Genomic DNA, 25,273 nt, shown 5'->3' on the forward strand with positions numbered 1-25,273 from the left:
AAAACAGAAATACAAAAATAACGGTAAACTCATTGATTTTGTGTTTGTGGGAGGGGAAATTCCAAGCAGCTCTGTCGCTGCGCTGCTTGACCTCTGCTAACGATTGGAATTTGGATATTATTCCCCATTTCCCATTGTCGTTGCTTCTTCATTGCGTGCGATCAGCACTCCTAACGGTGCCTGACAATAGCATCCACTCCTTTGGCGCCGGCGTTGACTCTCAATTCTGAGACAGTTGCACTCACACACACACACATAAATGAGTGCAAGGAGCTATGGACTCTATTTCAAATGCATTGCAACTGAGTAGAAGTCATGAAGTGGTGTTGGTGCTGGTGGTAGCCCACAGGCCAGACTGCTTCTGCTTGCACTGCAATGTGGAATCGGAACACTCAGTTCATTGCTATTCGTTGCGACGCTGCTATGCTCTGCTCTGCTCTTGTGTTTCACATGCCAAGTGTTTAACTGCTGTCTGTTGTGGTTTACTTGGTAGCCTCTTGCCAGAGCTCTTTCAGTTCCATTTGAAACTTTTTACCGTTTGGTTGGGAGCGCGCATCGCGGCACATTTAACACAATTTATATCGCCTAGGCCGATGTTTCACTTTTTGGTTGTTTTCTTTCGCCACCAATAAATTACATCGAGTTTTTCTGCTTCTGTTTTTCGAGCGCGCGCCAAACTTGTAAAGGAATATAAGGAATAAAAACAAAAAAAAAAGACAATTTTCTCGTCGTGTTTTTCTTTTGTCTCTAACTGTGAATGGTAACTGTAAAGTGTCAGTGTTTTTGTTTGTGTGTGTGCGAAGACAGCACAACAAGAAATCGCAACAGCCACAAACAACTGTAACAATTATTAATGCCAACTAAAAACTCCAATTAAAAAAGAAAAAAAAAATTACATTTGGAAAAATATTCCAATTTGTCTGTGTGTGTCTGTGTTCAGATCGGGATCGGGATCGCAGCAAATGCCCCCCAGCACCCAACAGCCACCCACTCGACAACAACAACAACAACGGCCTACTCATGAAATGCAAAAGTTGGTCCAATAAAATCAACAATTTTGTTGTGCGAAGAATAAAATTCATAAAGGTAAATATTAAAAAACAATAATGATTATAATTTAAGGAGAATACTTCAATTCTTTAATTTGTCAAATTAGAAAAGAAAAACTTTATTTAAAAAAACAAGTAACAATTATTTTAACAAAATTAAAAAATATTTTTAAAAAATAATACAAGTCTAATAAAAACTTATTTCAAAAAATATATAAAGTATAACTATTTTTTTTTTTTTTTTTTTTAAGTGTAAAACAATTCAAATTATTTTAAACACTTTAACCCGTTTTAAAAGTTGTAACTGAATTAATAAAGATAATAAAATTTGTTATATAAAATATTAATATACAAATAAAAACAGTAACAATTTGAACTAATTATTTTTAACAATCTCAAAAGATTAAATGTTATTTCTTATTAAGAAAATAAATCACATAAAGTTTAAGTCCATTTGTGAACATTTTGAATATGGATAATAATTCTGCTAATTAATAAAAGTACTTAACAAATAAATTGTCCTTATTTTAATGAGGAGTTTATTTAAACTTTGAAAAATTAAGCAAATTATTTTTTCATAAATTTTAAAATACAATAAATTGATATAACTTCTCTTAAAAAAGTAATTTGAACATAATTTTTTACGATTCAAACCTAAGAAAAACAGGACTAAAACAAATTAAAGAAATTTCGAAAGCAACAAAGAGATAATTAATGCAGTCAAGTGCGTATTACTTGAATTTAATAGACAAAAGTGCGCAAAAAATGGTCAATTTGTTGTTGTTAGACTTGGCAATTGTTTTAAACAAAACACAAAAAAAACAAATTGCAATTAAATTGTATTTATTTTTGCTTCTCTTTTTGTGGCAGCTGTTTTTGTTATTTCACTTTTCTTTATTGACAATTAAAATAAGCAGCAGGCAGTAAAAACAATAACAAACAACAACAATAACAAAAAACAAGCGAAGCAACAACTAAATAATAAATCAATTTATTTATTTATTTCATTTTCACTCCGTAATCAGCCTCTCTCTCCCTCTTCCTCTCTGTCAGTCCCTCTTCCACTTTTACACCCTCTCCAGCTTCCCGCTGTCCCACTCCCACTTTGTTTCCTTTTGCGCCTTTCACTTGTGCATGTCTCACACACACACACAAATGCATATTTTATAATATTTATTTACATTGACGTTGACGTCGCTGTAGCCGTTGGCGTTAGCGTCGCAGCCGCGCCCGCCATTTGTTTTGTTTACTACAGCCTTTTCTCTCTCTCTCTCTCTCTGTTGTTGTTGTTAGCGTTATTATTGTCTCTTGTTTGTGTCTTGTCTTTTGCCTTCGTTTTCGTTTCACACACACGACACACACAACTTACGTTTATGCATGAATTTTGTTTTGTTCGCCGCTTCCTTGTCCTTGTCACCCGTCTCTCTTCTTCTTTTCCGTTCGTCTTCTACTTCTCCCCATACACATGTACATTTTGTGCCTTCGTGTTTTTCCACCCGACTTTTGTGTTGTTTATTTTTACGCGCTCTCTTGTGGGCTACAAATTCTTGAAATTCTTTTTCTTGTTTTTTGTTTTGTATGTTTCGAACGCCGCACATTTTTCCAGCGGGAAAAACGAGTTTTTCCAGGCAACAGCGCATGCATTCTTCTTCTTGCTTGTTTACAGTTAGGAATGCGGGTGCCTCTTTTTAAATGCGAAGAAAAAAGAGCAACGCGACGCAAAACAAAGCGCGCTCTCTCTATCTCACTCAACCTGTGTGTGGATTCGTTGTTTTGTTGTGGACAGCATTATTTGTTGGGGAAGGAGGGTGTAATGTTGTGTGGATTCCATTTGTGGTGTCTGTTTGGAAAACCTAGACCAATATACATAATATGTACAACAATTACAATTACTCTCTCTCTCGCGCGCGCTCTCTTACTAAAATCTCTGCTCGTCGTCGTCGGCTCTCGCTCACGACGACCGACCTGGCGCACAACTTGTTCGCCTTGTAAAAAATTGAAGGCGCCAGCCGAACAACAATAACAACCACAGCTACTACAATATCTCATAGAGCGGCGACTGCGCTGCTTTGGCCCCATTATGAACATAACATTGCCTCGGCTCGCTCTCGCTCTCTTTGTCGGTCGTCGTCGTGGTCTTTCGTTGCTCTCTCGTGTGCTGCTGCTGCTGCTGTTAGCTTGGGGCTCACTTCATTTTGTGCTTTTTCACTTCTGATTAGTTTTTGTGGCGCTTTGAAACCGGACGTTTCGTTTCATTTTTGTGCACGCGTTTCGCTCAAAAAACCCAAACCAAGCAACACACACACACACATGCGAAACGCCCCATAGTTGTTGTGTATGTGTATATGTATAAGTATTTGTGCTCTCCTGCTCTCAGTGCGATTAAATAATACTCCACAAAAGGCCAAACAAATTACATAAAAATCAAAAGAGGAAGAAGAAGAAGCAACAGCAGCAGCAGCAATAGTAGTGTTCTCATTGCATAAATTTTGTTGTGTTTGTGTTTTCGTTTTGCCTTTCTCGTCTAGTTCTAAATTCGTCTAAAACGAATACAAAAAAAGAGTTCCTAAATACAACAACAACAACAAGAAACGTAATCGTTTTTTTGTTTTTTTTTCGATTGTGTTCTTCGTCGTCGTCGCCGTCGTTTTTTCCTGTTCCTGCTCCGTTCGCTTTGTTTTTTCGTGGAAATTTTTTGCCTAGCCAAAATACATACATACAAATTTATTGTGCGTGTTCCGCCTCCTTGTATAATCCACACAAATTTATAAGTGCAAAAAAACAAAATACGTAGGAAAATAAATAAATAAATTGCTGCGAAATTTTTAGTGTAAGCAAATTTCACGACGAGCGCCAAATAAATAAATTAAAACTCACAAACCCCCACACACACACATAATCCCAAATAAAAGAAGAAAAAACAACGAATAAAGAAGAAAAAAAAATACGCGCGCGCATCTTCCTCTTCTTATTTATATTGCGTGCCTGCCTGCCTGCCTGAGACACTCTCAGTGCGTGGCCCATTGGAATTTGTACCGTGAAACGCAATTACAACATATAAAATACACAAACAGAGCGAGCGAGCGCGTTGCGCGCTCCCAACATACAAGCGACGTAAGTGCAAGCAAGATGGAGCGAATCAAAGAGAGCAAGTGAATGTGGAGCAGGAGTTTTTGACAGAGTTGTATTTGTCGTAGTAGTAGTAGTAGAAGAGAGAGCATCGAGCGAGCATGTTCCAATTGGAATTCACAGTTTGCATTTGCATGCTGCTGCTGCTTGCTGATTGTTGTTGTTGTTGCTGTTGTTCTTGTTAGTGTTTGTGTTTGCGTTGTGCATTTTCATTCATAAAGCGCATTTTTTACTACTGCCTGCTCGCCTTTATATACAGTTAGCTTTGTGTGTTTTTTTTCGTTTTGTGTTTTGTTTTTTTTTTCTTATTATTTTTGCTGTGTGAGCGAGCGAGCGGGCGGGCTGTGTGTTTGTTGTCGTCCGTCGCTGTCATTTCGTAAATCCAAATCTTATTGTTTAATTAAAAAAGTAAATTGTATATTTTATTTCTTACGTTTTCTGCGCTTTTGAGAGATACTTTTAACAATAGATTTTGCAATGCAGGTATCGTAACTACAAAATCGTAAATTCTTCCTCAAAACTAATTTGGTTTTACCCAAAACAAAATATAATTTCCCCTTGTGATCATCTGCTCAATAAAATTATGCAAAACATGTCGCAAGAACAACAACAATGCTGAAATACTCTTATTATTATTGCTTGCTCGATCCGCCAACAACAACAACAGCAACAATTTGTATCTTTTATTGCTAAGAATAGCACAGCAACAAGCGAAACCAAAAAAATTCCTTGCGAATTTTTCCATGTGTGCTTTTTATTAATTTTTCACGCCCACAAACAAAAAGAAAAAAATTAACATGATTGAAGAGGTGGGAGTGTGTTGGGCGGGTGGTGGGAATGATGTGTGATGGTCGATCTTAAATGATGCCATATGTTTTAGATTTCTTGCATTTGGATTGGATTTTCATACAGCTACTTTCGTTGAGCTGCAGCTAAAAGAAACGTTTTTGAATATTTCGTGTATTGTTTTGCTTTTTGGCTTACGTGCTTAGTGCCACGATCCACGTTCTCCATGCAACATTTGCAAACATTTAGTTAGAAATAAACCAGGCATTTATATATTTTGAATTTCTGATTCTATATATCTGTTTAGCTGTTTTCTTGTTATGGTTATTTAATGTTTAAATAAACACTCTTCATATGCATACTTATTCTGTGTATGCACATCTACACTCGGTCACGAAAGTATTTTGACAAAGTGAAAGAATCAAAAAATTCAGCTAATGGCAAAGCTCATTTCTTGAATTGCGAAATTTTAAACAACATTTTCTTTTATCTAGTGCTAAAAAGCCAAATAAATATTAGGAAAATATTAAGAAAATATATATAAAAATAAGAATGAAATGGATAAATATTAATTTTATCCGTTGTCAAATAGTATCTTGACTTGGTGTATATTCAGCTATATTCTTTTGCTGCACCAAAAGAGAGGCGACACCCAATAGACAAACACCTTGTAATACACCCCCCACCCCCTCACCGCCCTCTCACCCCGCTTAAACGTTCCCCTCTCGCCTGCATTTCTAATGCATTTTTTTTTCGTTGTGTTTTTCTTTGGTTTATTTTCCTTCTTTCTTTTCAATTGGTTGCAATTCGCGCTAGACGAGAATTTTTATTTATAAAACCAAATTGAAGACTGAGTGGGTTGGTTATGGGCAAGGGAGGGAGTGGGGGAGGAGGGGTGTCTGTTGAAATGGCGACGAAGCGACAATAAAATAGATTCATTTAAATGTCATTTTTGTCTAGACGACAACGACGACGTCGGATCAGATCGCGATAGAATAGAATATATATAAATTATATATACATATATATATAATATATATATAGATACAAAGATACAGTATATAGGCAAAGTCTGTGGTCATATGTTTTGTGTGTTAAGCACCACGCCCACACCCACAAATAATCGGAGGGGGCACGTTCTCGATTTTTTTCTTGCTCTTTTCTTGTGTGTTTTCCGAAATTTTCCACAATTTTCTTGCACTTTGAAAATTTTGTGGCACCTTGGAAAATGTATTTGTGGGTCAAAAATAATATTTAAATTTTGGTTAAATCAAATGAAAATTTTCAAAGCTCTTCCCAAAAAAAAAAAAAAACACTTTAAAAAACTAAGAAAATCCAAAAATATGCATTTGAATCAGGGGAAATCTTATTTAAAAATAATAAAAAAATTTAAATATATTTTAGAATTACAAGTTTCAAGCAGCGAGTATTGTTGGGTATATTTGATATAGGTAGATATATCTTTATGTATTTTGCAACTAGCGGCTGTTAAAAATTTGGAATTTTTGTTGCCGCCGCGTCGCTTTTGACATTTCCTGTTAACTAGTTGCTGTGTTGCCTGTTTGCCCGTTAGCAGCTACCAATTTTATTACCATTATTTTTATGGCCTTTTGACCAGTTTTGTGTGTTGTTCGCCCCAAAAACACCAAAAAGAAAAAAAGTCGAACATCTTTCGATCTGTGTCTGACGCAGATTGAGGTCCGATTCCAATTCTTTTGTGGCTAATTAGCAAATGAAAGATTCAAATCAAAAACACAAAAATAAATTGTATTTAAATGCTTTTTTATTTATTTGTTGATTTTTTTTATGATTCTGAATAGTTGTGGGCGTGGGGACTGCGCTTTGTGTGTGTGAGTGTGGGCGTGGCAAAAGCTAAATCGTGACGTCAAGAGCAACTTATATGTTAAGTTACCCTGTAAAATGACAAACAGAAATATTAAATAAACACATAAAAAAAAAATAATAAAAATGATCTAAAAACAAATAAATAAGTAAAACTGTTAAACTTTTTCAATATTTTATTTACTGATCGAGCAGTTTAAATACCCTTTTCCCCTTTTTAAGGGGCATCACCAAAAACAATACACAATAAGTAAAGTCTTGAGAAATTCAACCAACAACATTCCAAAGTGTGACGCACTTTATCACAAAAGAAGCAGAAAAAAGCCACAAAAACCAAAAACAACTATTTTCATTGACAAAACAAAAGAGAGAAAAATAGAGAAACTGATACAGCGAGAAGGAGAGAGAGAGAGAGAGAAGACGTTTAAGCTTTTTGTTGCCATTGTTGTTGTTGTTTGTTGCCTAGCATGAAAACTATGTGTGTTACACCTGCTTCTCACATTTTTTGATTTTATTTTATTTTTGGGAATTTCCCATTGAAAAAGCTTATCTTTTAGCATAAATTATGGGTATCTGGATTTTTATGTTTTGGGTTTTTCCCCCACAAGACGAGAAAATTTCAAAATTGTTTTAAGCTAAATAATAAAAATCAATATAGAATTAATGTGGAAATAATGAATTGTAGAAATTCACTGAATTTATTTATTTTTGTTTTTGTAGCCTTCATTATAAAAACGACTTTGAATTCCAGTAAAAAAAATTCACATTTCGCTACTTGCCATAAAATAAACAAAGCAGTCGAAAAGTGAATACTCTATAAATCAAATAACAATTGAATAGAAATTTCTGCAAGAGTCTTCAAGTTAAAATACATTTTTAAAAAATGTTGCTTTGTGTGTTTGCTGGTTGCTTGTTGTGGAAGCCTGGTTCCATTTTTCCATTTGTGAATTTTGTGACTTAAATTAACTGCCGCTTGTCTTTGACTTTCATTGACGCATTTGCTCACCTTGTTTTTATTTAAATTTGTTTGCTGGTTTTATTTGAGTTTTTTCCTTTGTTGTGTTTTATATTTATTTTTATATATTTTTTTCTTTTTTTATTTTTATTTTTCTGCATGCGTTTTGCATAATTTGATAATTTTGCGTTTTTACGACACACACACAATAAATAATAAAAAAAAACCCCAAGCAAATCAGTTCCCCCCTCCAAAGCATAACAAAAAACAATTTCTAATGCTCAGTTCTTAATAGTAAAACTGTGTAAGCAAGGTGGCAATGAACTTTAATATATTTTTATGCTCAAGTCCTTGAACCCGGAAAAAACTAACTGCCAAAAACAATAGCAACTAGCCAAAACAAGATAGCAGCAATTAAAAGCGCATTGGTGCAAGCGAGACAGCGCTATCTGAACTTGACGTCAATGGCGGCCATAAGCAGCACATAAAGCATAGGCCTCAAAAAATGAAAAAAAAAAAAAAAAACGCCAACAACAACAACAGCAGTACAAAAAGCTACTTGTCTCTGTCTGTCTGGTTTGCTGTGGCCGTTTAAGTTCTGTCGGCTGCTGCCTTTTGTGGACCTGTTTCTTGGTTCTCTTCCAAGTTCCGCTTCTGCGCGGCCGTCGTTGACTTTGTCTCTGTTATTGTTTTGACTTTGTTTTTGTGTTGCGTCTTTTGCCTTGCTCAGTTTGCTGCGACTGCGCGCATTTTAATTTATTGCGTTTTCGAATTTACGTTCGTTACACACGCACGCACGCACACACACGCATACGCACACGCACACAAGTGATCTCTCTTATAAGCATTGATTGAAAACGCTCTCACACTTTTTCTCTCTCCCGTTCTCTTTACAGAATAACGGTACACAGCAGTTGCAATCGCCAAGCAGCGCAGCTAGCATCGCAGCTGCCGCCGCCGTTGTCGTCTCTGCCTCGAGCAGCAGCGCAACCGCCACCAACAACAGCAGCAGCATTGAACATCACCAACAACAACAACAAGTGAACAACATTGCTGCACCCGCAACAGCAACTGCAGCAACAATAACTACAACAGCGGCAACAATGCCGGCAATGCCAAAAGAAAAAGCAACAACTGCCGTCTCCTTAAGCGAATCAAATTTCCCGGCACTGAAATTCAAAGAGTATAACGTTGCTGTCGGCGCAATGGCAACGACTGCAACGCGTATGCAACAACAGCAACAGCAGCAACACACATGTGGCTGTGGCGCCGCATCGGCAACATCAGCAACAAACACAGAGAACAACAATAATAATAATAACAACAACAGCAACAACAGTCGCTACAGCAGACCGAGCAACATGTATCTGACAAACGGTAAGCAACAAAATACGCAAAATAAAAACATTTAGCAACAAGTTGCTAAGCGCTCTCTCTCCCTCTTTCTCACGCAGGCTTCACATCCCCACTGGCAGCAGCTGTAGCCAGCAACAACAGTTCATCAGTCGTCTCAACGCCGCAGCGTATCACAATGTGCTGTCGCGAATCGCCGTTGTATCAACGCCAGCTACAACAACAACAGCAGCAACAACAACAGCAACATCATCATCATCAGCAGCAGCAGCAGCAGCATCAGCAACAAAGACAACACCAGCAAAATCATCATCAGCAGCAGCAGCAGCAACAACAAGAACAACAACAGCAAACGTCATCAACACCGCCAGCCCAGCAACAACAAGTACAGCAACAAACGCCGCCGCCTCGAAGGTCACCAACCGATTTCTTCTTTGGCCGTTATATTGGCGAGGGCAGCTTTAGCATGGTTTACCTGGCAGTCGATATTCACTCGCGGCGCGAGTATGCAAGTGAGTACCGTACACCAATATCCAATACAACTGTACTTTCCAGTGGGAACTTAAACTGTAATTGTAACCGTAAATTTAGCAGAATTTATGGGGAGTAATTTAAATACATTATGCAAAAACAAAAAAACACTAATAATTATTTACATATTCAATTCACCTTTGCTCTAATTTTTATAAACTACCCCCGCCCCCTTGGCATTTGTGTGGCTGCTGCTATTTGCTGTTTGTATGGCGCCAGGCGACAAATAGTAAAGAAATGCGGACGACGTCGGCGGCGACAGCGGCGCCAACGCCAACGCAAAAGCAAAAGCAACAACACCGCTGCCAGCAGTCACCTGCTGTTGTGGCTGCTGCCAACAAATCAAAATACGCACAAACACACACACACACAAACTGAAACTGAAACCAGCTGTTACTTGTTGCTAATGAAAACGTTTGCCTTTGTCGGGTGGGTGGACAGACGAACGCATGCAAAAAGAAAGAAAAACGAAACAGTTATATATGTGTGTGTGTGCATTAAATAAATAAAAGTGAAATGAATTGTCAGTTGACAACAGCCAGACAGACAATGCGAGAGCGAGAGGGCAAGAGAGATTCATTTCAAGATGCTGCCGCAACAATTTAATTAGTTGTCACCTCTCCTTTTCATTCTCTCTGCCTTGCTGTCTGTCTAGTTCATCACGCGGCAATCACGTGAGCAGATTTCAAGTTTGTGTTTCTTTTTCTCTTTTTAATTTTGGGCAGCTGTACGCACATTCATAAATATTCATTTGTATTGGCCAAAAACAAACGAAAAAAACCTAATGGCATTTTTATCTCGCAAGTGGGGTGTGCGGTGGATAACACACACACACAAATATATTTATATATTTATATACATATACAAATACTTTTGACTTTGACGTCTTTTGATAATCAAGACATCAACAACATAAGCGCTCTCGCTCTCACTCTATATTTCGCCATCTCTCTCTCTCTCTCTCTATCTCGCTGATGCGATAACGCCTGACGACCGCACGCAATTGACGACAATTTTTCTTCATTGTTTTGTAGTTTGTTTTTGTTTGTTTATCGATTGAAATAAAAACAAAAACAAAAAAGCTGACGTCGCTCAAGATCAGCTGCTGCTGAGCAGCAGACAGCAGACAGCCACATGATAAATAAAAGCAGCGATAACGCCTCCTTTTCATCTTTCCCCCTCTTTCTCTATTGCTCATTCGAATTTCCATGCGCTTCCATTGAAAACACAAATAACTGTTCTTCTATCTTATGTTTATTATTTGTGCTAAGCCAATTTGCTTTTGCAGCCAACAGCAACAACAATAACAGCAAATGCAAATTAGCAGCAGAATGAAAACAACGGTAAATCAATAAACTTGTGGCACGTGTCGCTGCTGCTGCTGTTGCTGCTGTTGCTGCTGCAAATGTGCAATGTGTGCATTTCCATTTTCATACACAAAGCTAAATGCAAAGACAATAAGCAAAAAAAAAAAACAAAAACACGGCGCGTGTCTGCAATAAGCTGCTGCTTTTCTCCTTATTTCTGACTGGCTGATAAAGCACAACAACAGCAAAAATAACAGCAGCAACAACACAACAGCGACAGCAGCAGCATCAGGTGCATGTAAACAACAACAGTGCTGTTAACAGTTAGCTTAGCGCTGCACGCGCAATTCGACTGTTTACTTTGACTGTACATGACAAGAGAGTGACGGAGGGGAGAGACAGAGAGAGAGAGCGCAGCGAGTGTAAGGGAGAAGTGCATTAAATAACAAAGAGAGCAAGTTTGTTGTTCTTGTTTTTGCTGCTTATTATTGACATATGCAGGCGTGCACATTTCGTGTAGTCTGTTTTAAAAATAGAACACAAGAATAACAACAAGCGACGGCGGATGAGCAACAGCTGCGTCTGCTGCTGCTAATCGCATATCTATTCTACTCGCTCGCTCGCTCGCACTACTGGAAATTAACATTTTCATTTGAAATGACTTGACACTTTTGTTTACTGTTTACTACAAACACACACACATGTGCAAATAACAATAAATTATTGTAAAAACATTGAAGTCGACTTTTTTGAAGGTCAACATGTGTTGTACTTTTTTTTCTTTTTGAAGACCACCCAGCCAGGATTTGATTGCTATATATGTTTTGTTTTATTGGCACACATTTTCCACTTTGTCCATATTATTATTCTTATTGAAGCAATAAACGAGCGCAATACGTTTTGAACTCGTCTTGTTTTTGTTTTTAATTAGCTTATAAACATTTTATGGCACTTATGTCTGGCAACATGTTGCCAACGGTTGTTATACGCCCACTTCACGCTCTCTCTCTCACTCCCTCTCCCTCCCTATTCAACTCCCTCACACTACTCACGATGAACGCAGCAAAATTTCGTTTTCATTTGGTTTTTTTTTTTTTGTCGTGTGCATGGTGAGGTGAGCGATTCTCACTTACACACACACAGTGTGCTTGTGTTTGTGAATTTGTGTTGCTACGCATTGCCCAAATTACTGTTGTTATTGTTGTTGTGCGGCGTCTGTTTGACGCGTTACGCAAATTCCTTTTACGCATTTTCACATTGTCTGCTTTTGCCTATTCCATCATTCCTCGCAAATCGCCTGCGTGTGCCTGGCTGTGTGTGTGCGTGTTGGGTTTTTGTGTATAATTTGTGTTGTTGCTGGGTAGCAGCAGCAGCAGCTGTGTAGCAGTTTTTCCGCGCATACTTATTTTTTCTGCTACCTGAGAAATTTGTGCACAACAACAACACGTGCTGCCAATGCTGAGCAGCAGCTGCTGGTGTTGCTGCTTCACCCACGCAATGTTTTCAACTTTGAACTGCAACTTGTTGCTGGAACGCATTGGCAATGGCACATATAACACAACTCATCTCACGATCGGCCGTTGAACTGTTCTCTCTCTCTGCTACTACTGCTGCTGCTGTTGCTGTTTCCCTTCTAGACGTTCCCATATTCCACTGGAGTACACACATGCACACACACATACATGCATACAGATATTTTTTCCCACACGTCGATTTTTGGCCACTGAACTTTCAAAAATCGTTAAACACACACTTAAATGCTTGTCTGTCCGTCTTTCTGTCTGTCTGTCTTCGTTTTTGCTCCTTTTTCTTTCATTCTTTTTCTACCTATGCTTCGTGTGTTATTTTTAATTACAGCAGCGAGCAGCAGCTGCTGCTGCGCAGTCGCAGCTGTCTGGCAGGGTATTTAACCTCTCTCGTCTCTCGTTCTTCCCCTCTCTATCTATCTCGCTCTTTCTCTCTCTGTTGGTCTGTAACATAATATTGATGAATTTGGGTCATTCAACCCAATAAAAACGGATCCTTTTCGTATATTCCTTAATTCTTTGGCTGATTCATAGCCATATTTTTATAAATATATATTTTTTTTGCACCTGCGCTTATAATTTTTTTATGTGTTAGTTGCAGCTGTTGTTTTTTTTTTTTGGGGAGCTGAAAGAGGCACGTGGCAAGGCCAGTTGCTACACGTCCTCCCCCACCCCCTTTTCTATGCGCTGGTTTTATGAGCAAATTAAGCCGCGCCAGGAAGTCGGGAAAGATGCCGTTGTTCCTTAAGCTTTGGCCTTGTTTTTATTATTACTCCCAACACACACACACACACACACATGTGTGTGTGGGGGTGAGAGAGATGGCGTTTTGTCTCTTTTTGCTCACTTGTTGTGCATATTGTCGTTTATTTAACAACCCATTTTTCACAGTAAAAAAAAACAAAAAAACAAACTACCAAAAATCCTTTGCGTGCCGTCAATATGTCGCTTTCCCTCTCCTCCCCCTCCCTCCCATCTGGCAAACACACACACACATCCCATAAGGGCAATAAACTTTTGGTCTAACAGGCAGCAAGCAACAACAACAACAATAATAATAAAAAAAAAAGGAGGCGCACTCAAAATTTTGTTATGACTCAGTTTGTCCCGTTCTACCTCGCTCTCAGCTTGTTCCCATGTTCCACATAAGCATTCCCATTCCACCTTTCCACTAAACACACAGTGCTTACCTGTGTCTGTGTGTGTGTGAGTCTGCCTGTGTTGTTCTTGTTGTTGCTGTCATAATCTGTTTGGTTTTTCGGTGACATATTTAAATGAGTTTCAAAAGCGAAACAACGTCAAGTTACGTCATTATGAAGAGAGAGAGAGAGAGAGAGAGAGAGAGAGAGAGAGAGAGAGAGAGAGAGAGAGCAAAAGAAGGAAGTGCCGGCGAAGGAGGATGAAGAACAGACGCCGTTGCCGCCAATGTTCTTTGCCAATTTTGGGTGGACGGCAGTCGTCTCTAATTAATGAAATTGAAATGTTTTGCGAAACAATGCGAAATGGCACAAAACACAAACACACACACACACACAACACACACACATAAATTGTGTTCTTGCAATGGGCTTTCCTCTTCTTCATTTTATAACAATTTTTGTCAGTTTAATGTCAATTTTGTCGTGTGCCAAAAAGGCAACCGGTAACAATAAATAAAGCGAATAAAAAAGCAACGAAAAAAAAACTGGCCATAAAAGTCGCGTGGGTCGCATTGGAGTCGTTGTTGTTGCGGTTTGTTGCTTCGTCATGCGTTGTTTTATCTGACACTGCTCTGGCAATCAGTTTTATTGCCAGGTCAGAAATCGTTTCCAGGAAAAACAAGAAAATTTTCCATTGCGACAAAAAAAGAAATGTATATAAATAAAATCCCTAAAATGCATTGCTCCCCTTTGGAATATGCTTCAACTTGTGGGAAAAGTTTCTCCTTTGCGATCTTTATGCTCGGTTGCACTCTCTCCCTCGCTCTCCTTATTGCTCTCTCATTCTCGGTTCAAACACCTCAATTGACTTCCTGTTTATCGCGTGTTCCAATTCCAAAACATACCCAAACGGCCTTGCGCCCAATTAACTAACTATGACTTTTGGCTCTCTCTTTTTCTCTGTGGATGCTGCTGGAATGCAATCCAGCAACATTTGTTGCTGATGATGCAGTACAGTTGTCTATTTTGCTTGGTTTTTTTTTTGTTTTTGGTCATTGTCCTCTTCATCTCCCAACACACACAATGAGTTGTTTGCTGCAGTTTCGTCTTCTGTCTTATTTTTAGAATCGTTCGTAGCAGCAGCAGCAATAACAACTGGTTACAATTGCAATTTATGTACTGCTGTTGTTTGTGTCCCTCTCCCTCTCTAAATCTCTCTCTTTCTCTATCTCTTTGTCTCTCTGTCAAACTCGTTGCACTGCATTCCAATCGAGACGCAACAAGTTGCAATGCGCTCTTAATACTTCTTTAATGCATGTGGCTGAGTGTCTGCATGTGCGTGTGTGTGTGTATGTGTGTGTGCGTGTGGATGTGTATGTGTGTGTGTTTTTGGAATTTATCTCGCTCCTCTCACTCGTCTGGTCTGATCTGGTCTGCTCTGCTCTGTTGATCAGTGAGTGGGGCAAACACTGGAAACTCATATTGGGCAAATATTTATGCTGTGTTATACTTTTGCCAGCTGCGCGCTACATTTGTTGCTGCTGTTGTTGTTGTTGGTGTTGTTTCTATTTACTTATGTGGGTTTCTTCTACTCGTCGTTGTTGATGTTGTTTTTGCACATGCGCCGCCGCCGCCGCCATCAAGTTCAAGGCTGCGCTTTCGTTGTGTTATCAGCGCCGCCGCGTCGGCCGTTAAACCCAAAAAAAAAATTAAAATTATTTATGTTGTTTTTTTTTTTTTTTATAAACCGCAGCTTAACAAATGGCACGCAAAAAATTTAAATAAATAATGCGATGACAGCAGCAACAACAAACAATTGCCAATTAAATAGAAAGAAATGCTCACTTCCAATACGTTCCAATTAATGCAATACTTGGAAAGCGGCAGACAGACGCAAAAAAAAAACTATTGCAAAAATACTATACATACATAGACATAAAAAAAAAAAAAAAAATAGCAAAAAACCAACGGCAAAAAATTTCAAGGTCAATTTTATTTTTACGCACTTTTTTCTTTTTCTTGTTTTGTTTTTTTTTGGCATGGGAAATTTAAAACGCATAAAAAACGCGCCCGTTTTGTTTGTTGTTGCTATTTTATTTGTGTTAATCTTTTAATTGCGGTTGTTTTGTTTTTCTTCTTTTTGGCTTTAACTACACACATGTGTGTGTGTGTGAGAGTGTGTGTGTATTTAGCTGCCACTCGACAGCTTATCGCCCCTGATTTGTTTTCTAGACTATGAAAAAAAACAAAGTTGCGATCTTGATAAAATGGCAAAATAAAACCAAAAAAAAAACGACAAAAAGAAAACAAAAAAAAAGCAATTTAATATTTGTATTTTCTATTGGCCTGCCGCCTATCCACACAATATTTAGTGTAGATATTGTGAGCGTAATTTATTATATTCAACTCTGCGCTGTTTATTCGCAAAATCAACAAATTTGCGTTTTAAGTTTGTGTTGTTGTTTGTAGTGTGTCGAGAAACTTTTTGCAAAATCTCAATTTTTGTTTCTTTTCTGCTATCTTCTTTTGTTGTTTGTGTTATCGTTTCGTGAATTTCCCACGTTCCATCATCTCGTATTGGAAAGGAGACTCGAGTTTATGCATAATTGACGCAAAACGGTGGAAAACTGCCGTTAAGCGGTCATAATTCATAGTGCGAATGAAGGAGCCGTTAACCTCTGTCTGCCTCCCACCCTCTCCCCTTTTTCAAATCATTTCACATTTTTCTCAATAAATAATGTTTCAATGCCAAACAGCTAAGCTTACACACATGTCTACATATGTATGGCTGTGTGTGTGTGTGCAGTTCAACAACCAGTTTAGAATTTCTAAGGGAGCAGCAGCAGCAGAGTAGACAGATACAGAGTAGGTCGCACGGGGGGCTGGAAACAAGTTCCCAAAGCGCGCTCGCTTTCGTTTCTGCTTGCTGTCTTTGCCTGCCTGTTAATTTAGCAATTTGAGCAAAATTCCTTCTTTTTTGCTTGCTTGCTTGCTCTGCTGTCTTGCCTCGCTTCCCTTTTGGCACGTTGTTTGCTGCTCTCTCTCTCTCTCTCTATCTATCTCTCTCTCTCTCTCTCTCGCTCGCGCTCGCCCGCTCTCTTTCTGCATTCATTTCAATAAATCACACAAGGAATATGTATGCCGAATTGAAACGAACAAGATAAAAGAAACACACAACAGGCTTGTATACATACACACAAACAGCAGCATAAAATAAAACGAAATCAAAGCAGGGAGCCGTTGTCGGCACAGGCGACAACAACAAACACAGGCAACTTGTGAGCTTGAGTGTAGCTTTTACGTCTGCGACAACTTTGTCGCCAGTGCAACTAAGCTGAGAGAGCGAGAGAGTAATTCTACGATGTACTCACAAAAGCGACGCTTGCAAATTGTGCGCCCAAGTGCGGCTTACAGTTGTTGACAAATTTGTCGACCGCACCAGAAAAATTGAGCGTGCTTTGATTTTTATTTGCCTTGTACATATGTATATACATATATATATATATATATGTATATATATATATATGTGCGTGTGTATGTGTGTATATGTATTTTAATTATCATTATTTAATGCTGTACATATATTGGAATTTTACAGTTGATTCAAATTTCATTCAAGCTGCTGTTGCCGACTGACTAATCAAATCTCCCTCTCTCTCTCTCTCCCTCTCTCTTCTGCTTACAGTCAAAGTGTGCGAGAAGCGTTTAATACTGCGAGAGCACAAACAGGATTACATAAAGCGAGAGCGCGAAGTGATGCACATGATGACCAATGTGCCCGGCTTCGTGAATCTCTCGTGCACGTTCCAAGACCAGCGTTCCCTCTACTTTGTGATGACATACGCCCGGAAGGGCGACCTCCTGCCCTACATCAACCGCGTCGGTTCCTTCGATGCCGCCTGCACCCGCCACTATGCCGCCGAGCTGCTGCTCGCCTGCGAACACATGCATCGTCGCAACGTTGTCCATCGCGACCTGAAGCCGGAGAACATCCTCTTCGACGAGAATATGCACACGTTGATTGCCGACTTTGGCTCCGCCAAGGTGATGACGCCCCGTGAACGCATTCAGGCGGCAGCAATGCTCGCCAGCAGCAGCAGCGCCTGTGATCATCCAGCTGGTGGACAGCAGCCGCAGCGAAGACGTCAACAGCAGCGGCAATCGGCACGCAGCTCCGACGATGATGATGAGGAGGAGGACAGCGAAGAGTTGGACGATGATCTGTACGATGATGATGATCAGGATGATGTAGATCGTCGATTTGACTATGGCGATGATGATGATGACGATGATAATGTGGATGAGCCCACAACAAGGACGACGACGACATCTTCGGCGGGTGGGGATGTGGATGCAGCCGGTTCGCCGCGCAATCGTCACTTCCGTTATCCCAATATGCGGAGTAGACGTGGCAGCTTTGTGGGCACCGCTCAATATGTGTCACCGGAGGTGCTCCAAAATGCGCCCATCACGCCTGCCGCTGATCTGTGGGCGCTAGGCGTCATTGTCTACCAGATGATCTCGGGATTGCCACCGTTTAGAGGCAGCAACGATTATGTCATCTTCAAGGAGATTCTCGCCTGTGCCGTTGACTTTCCGCAGGGCTTCGATAAGGATGCCGAGGATCTGGTGCGTCAACTGCTGAAGATCGATCCGCGGGAGCGTCTGGGCGCCCAGGATGAGTTTGGCTACTACGAGAGCATTCGGGCGCATCCCTTCTTCGCCGGCATTGATTGGCAGACGCTGCGCCAGCAGACACCGCCTCCCATCTATCCTTATTTGCCCGGCGTCAGCCAGGACGAGGAGATACGCACCACCAACGGTGGCACCACCAGCTCCTCTGCCTGTCTGCCCATCAGCGGTGATCTCGAACCGGGTCTGGATGAGCGGCAGGTGACGCGACTACTCAGCGCCATGCTGGGAGTGGGCAGCAGCACCGCGGAACCCGCCCACAAGCCCTCGACGGCAAAGAGTAAGTGTGAATCCTCCCCATTGAAAACCCCTTTGAATCACCGACTAATTTGTACTCCTCCATTTAGATTCCTTTGATTTGAGCGATGCACAGAAGCTGCAACGCTTGGAGGCACAAAAGACTGACAAGTGGCACGTGTTCGCCGATGGCGAGGTGATCCTTAAGCGTGGGTTCGTCAACAAGCGCAAGGGTCTCTTTGCCCGCAAGCGGATGCTGCTCCTCACCACTGGACCCCGCCTCATCTACATCGATCCCGTGCAGATGATCAAAAAGGGCGAAATTCCCTGGAGTCCCGAACTGCGCGCCGAGGTCAAGAACTTTAAGATCTTCTTCGTGCACACGGTGAGTGTCTCCTAAAAATCCAAATTAATAATAATTAATTAGTCTATCAAAAATATACCAAATTAGAGGGAACTTTTTGCTGGTCATTGGGTAATTTATTTGTATTGGGTAATTGTCTATTGGGACTTTTGTGGTTGGGGGTTATTTGAAATGAACCGAGTCTGTGGGACTTTTATCGCTTGGGAATATTTATTTGTGTCTAATTGGGATTTGTGGCATATGTTTATATTAGGACTTAAGGGAATTTTAAATTAATGAGCGTATTTTCTGCTGTGGGATATTTAATTATTTGTTTGTTTTGGTGTTTTCATCTGATTTGATGTGGTCAACTCTGTTTTATGTTGTTTTTGTTGTTGGCACTTGACAGTTTGTTGAACTTGAAGCAGCAAAGCCATCAACAAACGATGACGTAATCAGCATCTGTCAAAATAAACCTCCAGCCACAGACACAAATAATTCAATTGGGGGTCCAGTTTATGGCGCCGGCACGTGTTTATGACCCCACGAGGCACAACAATAGCAACTACAACAACAACAGCAACAACAACAGCAACAACAACAGCAACAACAACATAAAACAACAGAAACCACTAAAAAACTAAATTAAATGCGGCATTGAAAACTGCACACGCAACGCAGATAAAAATCACCAAATAGTTTTTAATGACTTTTGGTCACACTTATTCGGCACACACACACACACACACACACACACACTCACACATTTACATGTAAAGCGTTTGTCTTATTTTTCTCTTTCTGTTTTTCTCTTTTTACAGCCGAATCGCACCTATTATTTGGACGATCCCGAAGGCTATGCCATACAGTGGGCGGAGGCCATTGAGAATATGTCGAAATTGAGCTACGGCAGCAGCGATGCAGATTCGACTGGAACGGGAACGGGAACGACTGGAACTGGAACTGGAACGAGCATCTCATCGTTTGCCAGCAGCAATAGTTTGGCGCCCATTTCCTCCTGCACTGCTGCTGCAAACAACTCGAATTCACCCGCCTCCAACAACAGTTCGCCAACAGCGCGGCGCAGTTCGCCTGCGCAGCGGCAAAATCAAATACAACAACAACAACAGCTGGAAGCAACAGCGATAGCAACAACAGCAACAGCTACAACAACAACAACAACATCACCGACAACAGCGCGGGGTAAAAAGACAGCGTCCAACTGAAGAACACGTGTCTCGCCGCTTGTCGCCTTAGATTTAAATGCAAATTAAATTCTAATTTAGTTGAAATTTAGTGCAAAAACAACAAAAACAAAAACACAACTAGAAAACATATACAGATATACACACACACACACTGATATATGTATATATATATATATTTATTTATATATATATATAAATGCAAGAATTGTGTCTAGTGCTAATTCTAAAATTGTTTATAAACACACACAAACACACATGGCATATATCAAATATCAATTTTTTTTTGGTTTGTTGTGTTCAATTCTGTGCATACATATAAAATACATATATATATGTATATATATATATATGTATATATATATTAATATAGAGCAAGTAATAAACGTAAAGCGTAAGTTTGGCAAAGAATAGTTAATATTTAATCAACTAAAATAAATACATTACACATTAATACGTATATTAATATATATATATATAAAAATATATTTAAAAGCTAAATTAAATAGTAACTAAATTAAACTAAATTATTACAACAAAAACAGAAAAAAAATATTTATACCGCAAATTGATAAAATTAATGTGTATGGTCACACTGTGCACAGGCATGCAGGCAGGCAGGCAGACAGATAGTTAGGGCTTAGTCCAATAGATGGCGCCAGCACACACACACACATATATGTATATCTAATTTTTGTTAGCTCGTAGTTAGTCACAATTTAAATGAATAGTAGCCGAAAGAGAGAAAGAGAAGCTATAGCCGCTGGGCACCATCTGGCGGCCAAAACAATTGTACATTACTTGTATGTATATGTAAATGCCTGCCAAAGAAACAACAGTTAGAACGCATTCTCTAGGCTTAAGTACTAAACAAAAAACAAAAAGAAAAAAACAAAAAACAAAACTAAATTCAATTGTATTCAGAAATTATTCAAGTTGAAAGAGCGTAACTAGCAAATTATGTATGTTAAATTGTAAAACTGTAAAACTGTAAAAACTATCTATATATATATCTATATCTATATCTATATTGGGAGTGTGTTTGTCATGTCACCTAACTGTAAATTTGTAAATCGATACATATATAACTATATATATATATATATATAGATATTGTACATTAGCTATATGCGCACGTCTAAAGAAAAATGCCTAAAAAAATAGACAAAAAAAAATCAAACGAATTGTTTAGCAGAAGAAGAGGAAGATGACGGCTGAGGCAGATTGATTTGCGTGTATGGTCCGGCAGAGGGCGCCACTCGCCGTCATTTTCCGAAATTCGCTCAACTTTCTAGTAAGAATTTTTGTATGCTAGTTTTTTGATTTTTACAATTAATTTATAATGCTTTTTTGCCCTATAAAGAAACGTATAAGACTTTGAGAAACTATTTAAAGCAGAGAAGAAAAAAAAAACGAAAACAAGAAAAACATAACAAAATGGAAACAAAACAAACAATTTAAATTAAAAAGAAATATATATATAAATATACTATATACAACAGAATAAAACACCAAATGCATATACAAAAAAAAAAAAAAAAACAAAGGCAAAGTTAAAATATCTGAAACAAAAACAAATAAAAGAAAAAACAAGCTAGAAAAATGGAGTTGAAAAGAGTTGAAATTTAGTTAAAATTACATTTGGCTTTGGCTGTTTTTGTGCAACAGAAGAAATCATTTTTGTATTTGTATTTGTGCTACTTTGTTTGTAACAGTGTAATAATTCTGTAAATTAGTTTTTTTTCTTAGTTTTTGTTCCATTTTTTTTTTTTGCATTTCGCATAAGATTGTAGAGAAAAAGATATAGAAAGAATGAGAGAGGAGAGGAGTGTAAGTTACAGTTAGCTTGAAAAGTTATATATATATATATATATACAGGTATAAAATTGAATTTTAACTAAAAGAAAAACTAAAAACAAAATAATTATGATGATATGTAACATCAGCTATATATGTATATATATACATGTATATATATATATACAAATACATAGATTATGTTCGGCAAGTTTTGTGTTCGTTCATAATTATGGAACAGTTTCTAAAACTCGCGCGTATTAGTTCAATTGTAAAGCCTAAGTTACGCCTAGACCACGCCCCTAATACACACACACACGCATACACACACATACAACACACACTCACACGCCCCCCGCCCCCTTATCTAGTGTTAAGCTACTATGTGAGAAGAAGCAGAAGGAGTTAGCAGAAGATGAAGAATGAAGAAGAATGAAAGAAAGCAAAAAATACATTTGTAAATACATATCGCGTCCCGCATTTTTGGTGGGCGTGGCCGTAGCAGCAATTTAACTATATAGATCACTAAGTTACGCAAGTATACAATTAATTCAATTAAATTAAATCAACTAAATTAAATTGTATAATTTATTAAAAAACAAAAACAAAAAGCAAAAAACAAATGCAAAGAGTTATGTAAGCAGCAACAACTAAATAGTGAGAGAGATACAAACATGTAAATTATTATTACATACATATATATATATATATATACCAATATATATATATATATATATATACATACACACATATATACACCAATATATGCATAAACAACTAAATTGGTCAAAACAAAACAAAAAAAAGAAGAAAATACAAAACAAAAAACAAAAAAGAACGTATCATTAAAAATTAAAAAAATTAAAAAAAGAAAACATTTTCAAAAACAAACAAAATTTAACAAATTTGTTTTTATTTCGCTTTTGGTTAAAACGAATTGGCAATATCAAAAACATTGGAATTGGTTACTCAACTTTAACCCACCCTCAACCCCCATCCCCTCAACCCCCCGCACCCTGAAAAAGAATACACAGAAAACTTACAGAACTTACTAAATAGGTTTCGACAACAACAACTACACTGTAAAAAATATTCAACAAACGAAAAGAAAAGAGAAGAAGAAGAAAATACAAAATACAGTTTAGATTTTCTTGATTTCGACCTTATGTGCTGCAGTACCTTAAGACAAGTCCAACACAGGAGACTTTGCAACCGGAAGACGACGCCAATTTGTAAACCCTACAAAAATATATATACACTCAGATCTATATATATACATATAGATCTGTACACTTCCGACTCATACAACAAACCTTTTTAATCCGAAAATCATTTGTAGCTTTGTTAAGTTTTCTACTAAGAAGCAAAACACCAAAAAAAAAGAATTGAAAAAAAACCGAGCAAAATTTTGAGAAGACTCAAAATAGATGAAAAGTGCCTAGTGATGAACCAGTAGAAGCAGCAACCAAAAAAAGTCGATCTCTCCCCGGTTATACTTCCTATATGTACATACACACACACATATATATATATATATATATATATATATTTTGAAAATCGCCTGGCAATATAAGTATACGATTTGTGTTTAGGAAACTACAATTTTTGATGTTTCTTAGAGGGTAAAATAAAATCAAGGAATTTCTCGTGTTCGATTTTGTGTGTGTGAGTGTGAGTGAGTGTGTGTGTGAGTGTGTGAGTGAGTGTGTGTGTGAGTGTGTGTGAGTGTGTGTGTGAGTGTGTAATTTTAGTTATGGCAAATCTTTAGTGCAAACCTTATCCGTTTAATTAATATACAAGCATAAATATATATATATATATATAGCCAATATTATACGAGTTTATACATACATAAAATACTTATATATATATATATATATATTTGAACATTCCAATTGTATATTGATAAATTCGAGAGCGAATCGATCGTTTTATCCAAAGTTCAATCTCTAGGGGTGCTAGACTGAGTTATTTAAGCCGCAATCGTAACAACTCTTAACGTAAACGTAATTCAATTACTACCTTGCAAAAGTATAAAATACACCAAAAAAAAAAAAAACATAAACAAATAAAATATAAAAATAAAATTAATAAAAAAAACACTAACTCGCAACTTATGTACATATACATATATATACATACATATACATATTTGTATGCATATAAGATGGAAATACTTATATATATGTGTATATATACATACTGAATACTATGAGAACATAAAATACATATGCATAGGCATCTATATCTATATATCCCTATTGCCCTTCAGTCCCTTCTCCCCCCTTAAAGTACTAAACCTAACCTTAAAAATGGTATACATAAAATTACATAACTATATAATACACACACACACACACACTCTCTCACACATCGATACTATATAGGACTATATATTTACATATATAGATTTTAAGCAGAAGACGGTTAAATTATTATCGCATATTTAAGTACGTACGATACATAAATATATATACACACACACACACACACACACACACCAAACACACACACATAGAGTAAGTTCGAAGTCGCCGTTTAAAATTCGACTGCAATGTTGTATTTTTCAGCACGTAAAACAGAGAAAAAGAAAAACTAAAACTAATAAAAAATTGCAAAACAGAAAACAAGAAACAAAAACAAAATACAAAATACAAAAAAACGCAGAGCAAAACAAAAGTTCGTTACATTTCAAAAATTTCCCTTAAAACGCAACCAAACAAATAACTATGAAATATCCTCAAAATCAAAACTAAAAACAAAAAAAAAACGGAAAATGGAACAGTTTGTTAATGAAAATTAAGGTTTGAGATTTGTGTAAAACAGTTGAGCACTAAAAAAGAGTTGAGTGTAAGGCGGTTTGATTGAAAATAAAACAAAAGAAACGTGACGCTAAAGAGAAGAAAAGAAAAGAGAGAATGTACCATGTGTTTGAATTTTTAACGGTTGAGTTCATTTGACTTTCACAGCAGTTAGCTTTCTACACACAGCTGCGTTGTTTGAGCTGAGAGGGAAATTAAATGTTTGGAGACTACATTTGCTTGGAGCGAGACAGGCGTATGTTGTGCTGGAGTTTTATGGCATTGAGCTTTTGTAAGTGAGCAATGAGCGCGCCGTGATTTGAAATTTAAAGTTCGAGGAAAAACGAATTGTGCTTTGCTTTAAATGTCAGTCGAACGCATTTGCTTCAAACAAAATGCATAATTTCAAGCGTCCCAAAGAGTCTCCCGAAAATTGGCCAACGAAATGGATTATATCCCTCATCATTTGTGGCTATTTGACAGGCCTGGGCCTCGTTCTACTCTGGTACGAATGGCATCCGACGGAAAGGAAACAGGATCTAACGCAACTTTGGCTGATCTTCGTCCTTCTGGCGCTGATC

At 38.0% G+C, this 25,273-nt stretch overlaps 1 protein-coding gene across 2 annotated transcripts; it reads left to right on the plus strand.

Moving 5' to 3' along the window:
- Positions 1–523: 523 nt before the first annotated feature.
- LOC6556798 (3-phosphoinositide-dependent protein kinase 1) lies at positions 524–20,512 on the plus strand. 2 transcript variants are annotated; one of them, XM_001983586.3, is made up of 6 exons: positions 524–1,086; positions 8,658–9,138; positions 9,216–9,626; positions 17,303–18,589; positions 18,657–18,931; positions 19,711–20,512. In XM_001983586.3, exons 1-6 carry the CDS (start codon positions 1,021–1,023, stop codon positions 20,113–20,115), a joined length of 2,925 nt encoding a protein of 974 aa, XP_001983622.1. In that variant the 5' UTR covers positions 524–1,020; the 3' UTR covers positions 20,116–20,512. The 2 variants fall into 2 exon arrangements, with proteins under 2 accessions (XP_001983622.1, XP_032590373.1); XM_032734482.2 differs by lacking the exon at positions 524–1,086 and adding an exon at positions 4,010–4,163.
- Positions 20,513–25,273: the final 4,761 nt, after the last annotated feature.

The sequence above is a fragment of the Drosophila grimshawi genome, unplaced genomic scaffold (assembly GCF_018153295.1).
Source record: "Drosophila grimshawi isolate 15287-2541.00 unplaced genomic scaffold, ASM1815329v1 contig_44, whole genome shotgun sequence".
Taxonomy (NCBI): domain Eukaryota; kingdom Metazoa; phylum Arthropoda; class Insecta; order Diptera; family Drosophilidae; genus Drosophila; species Drosophila grimshawi.

What these genes read in the sequence shown, in the direction of transcription:
- LOC6556798 (XM_001983586.3), top strand. Translation starts at nt 1,021, where the DNA reads ATGAAATGCAAAAGTTGGTCCAATAAAATCAACAATTTTGTTGTGCGA. An exon ending in CAAGCCCTCGACGGCAAAGA is followed by an intron (nt 18,590 to 18,656) that starts GTAAGTGTGAAT and finishes TCCTCCATTTAG; the next exon opens with ATTCCTTTGATTTGAGCGAT. An exon ending in AGATCTTCTTCGTGCACACG is followed by an intron (nt 18,932 to 19,710) that starts GTGAGTGTCTCC and finishes CTCTTTTTACAG; the next exon opens with CCGAATCGCACCTATTATTT.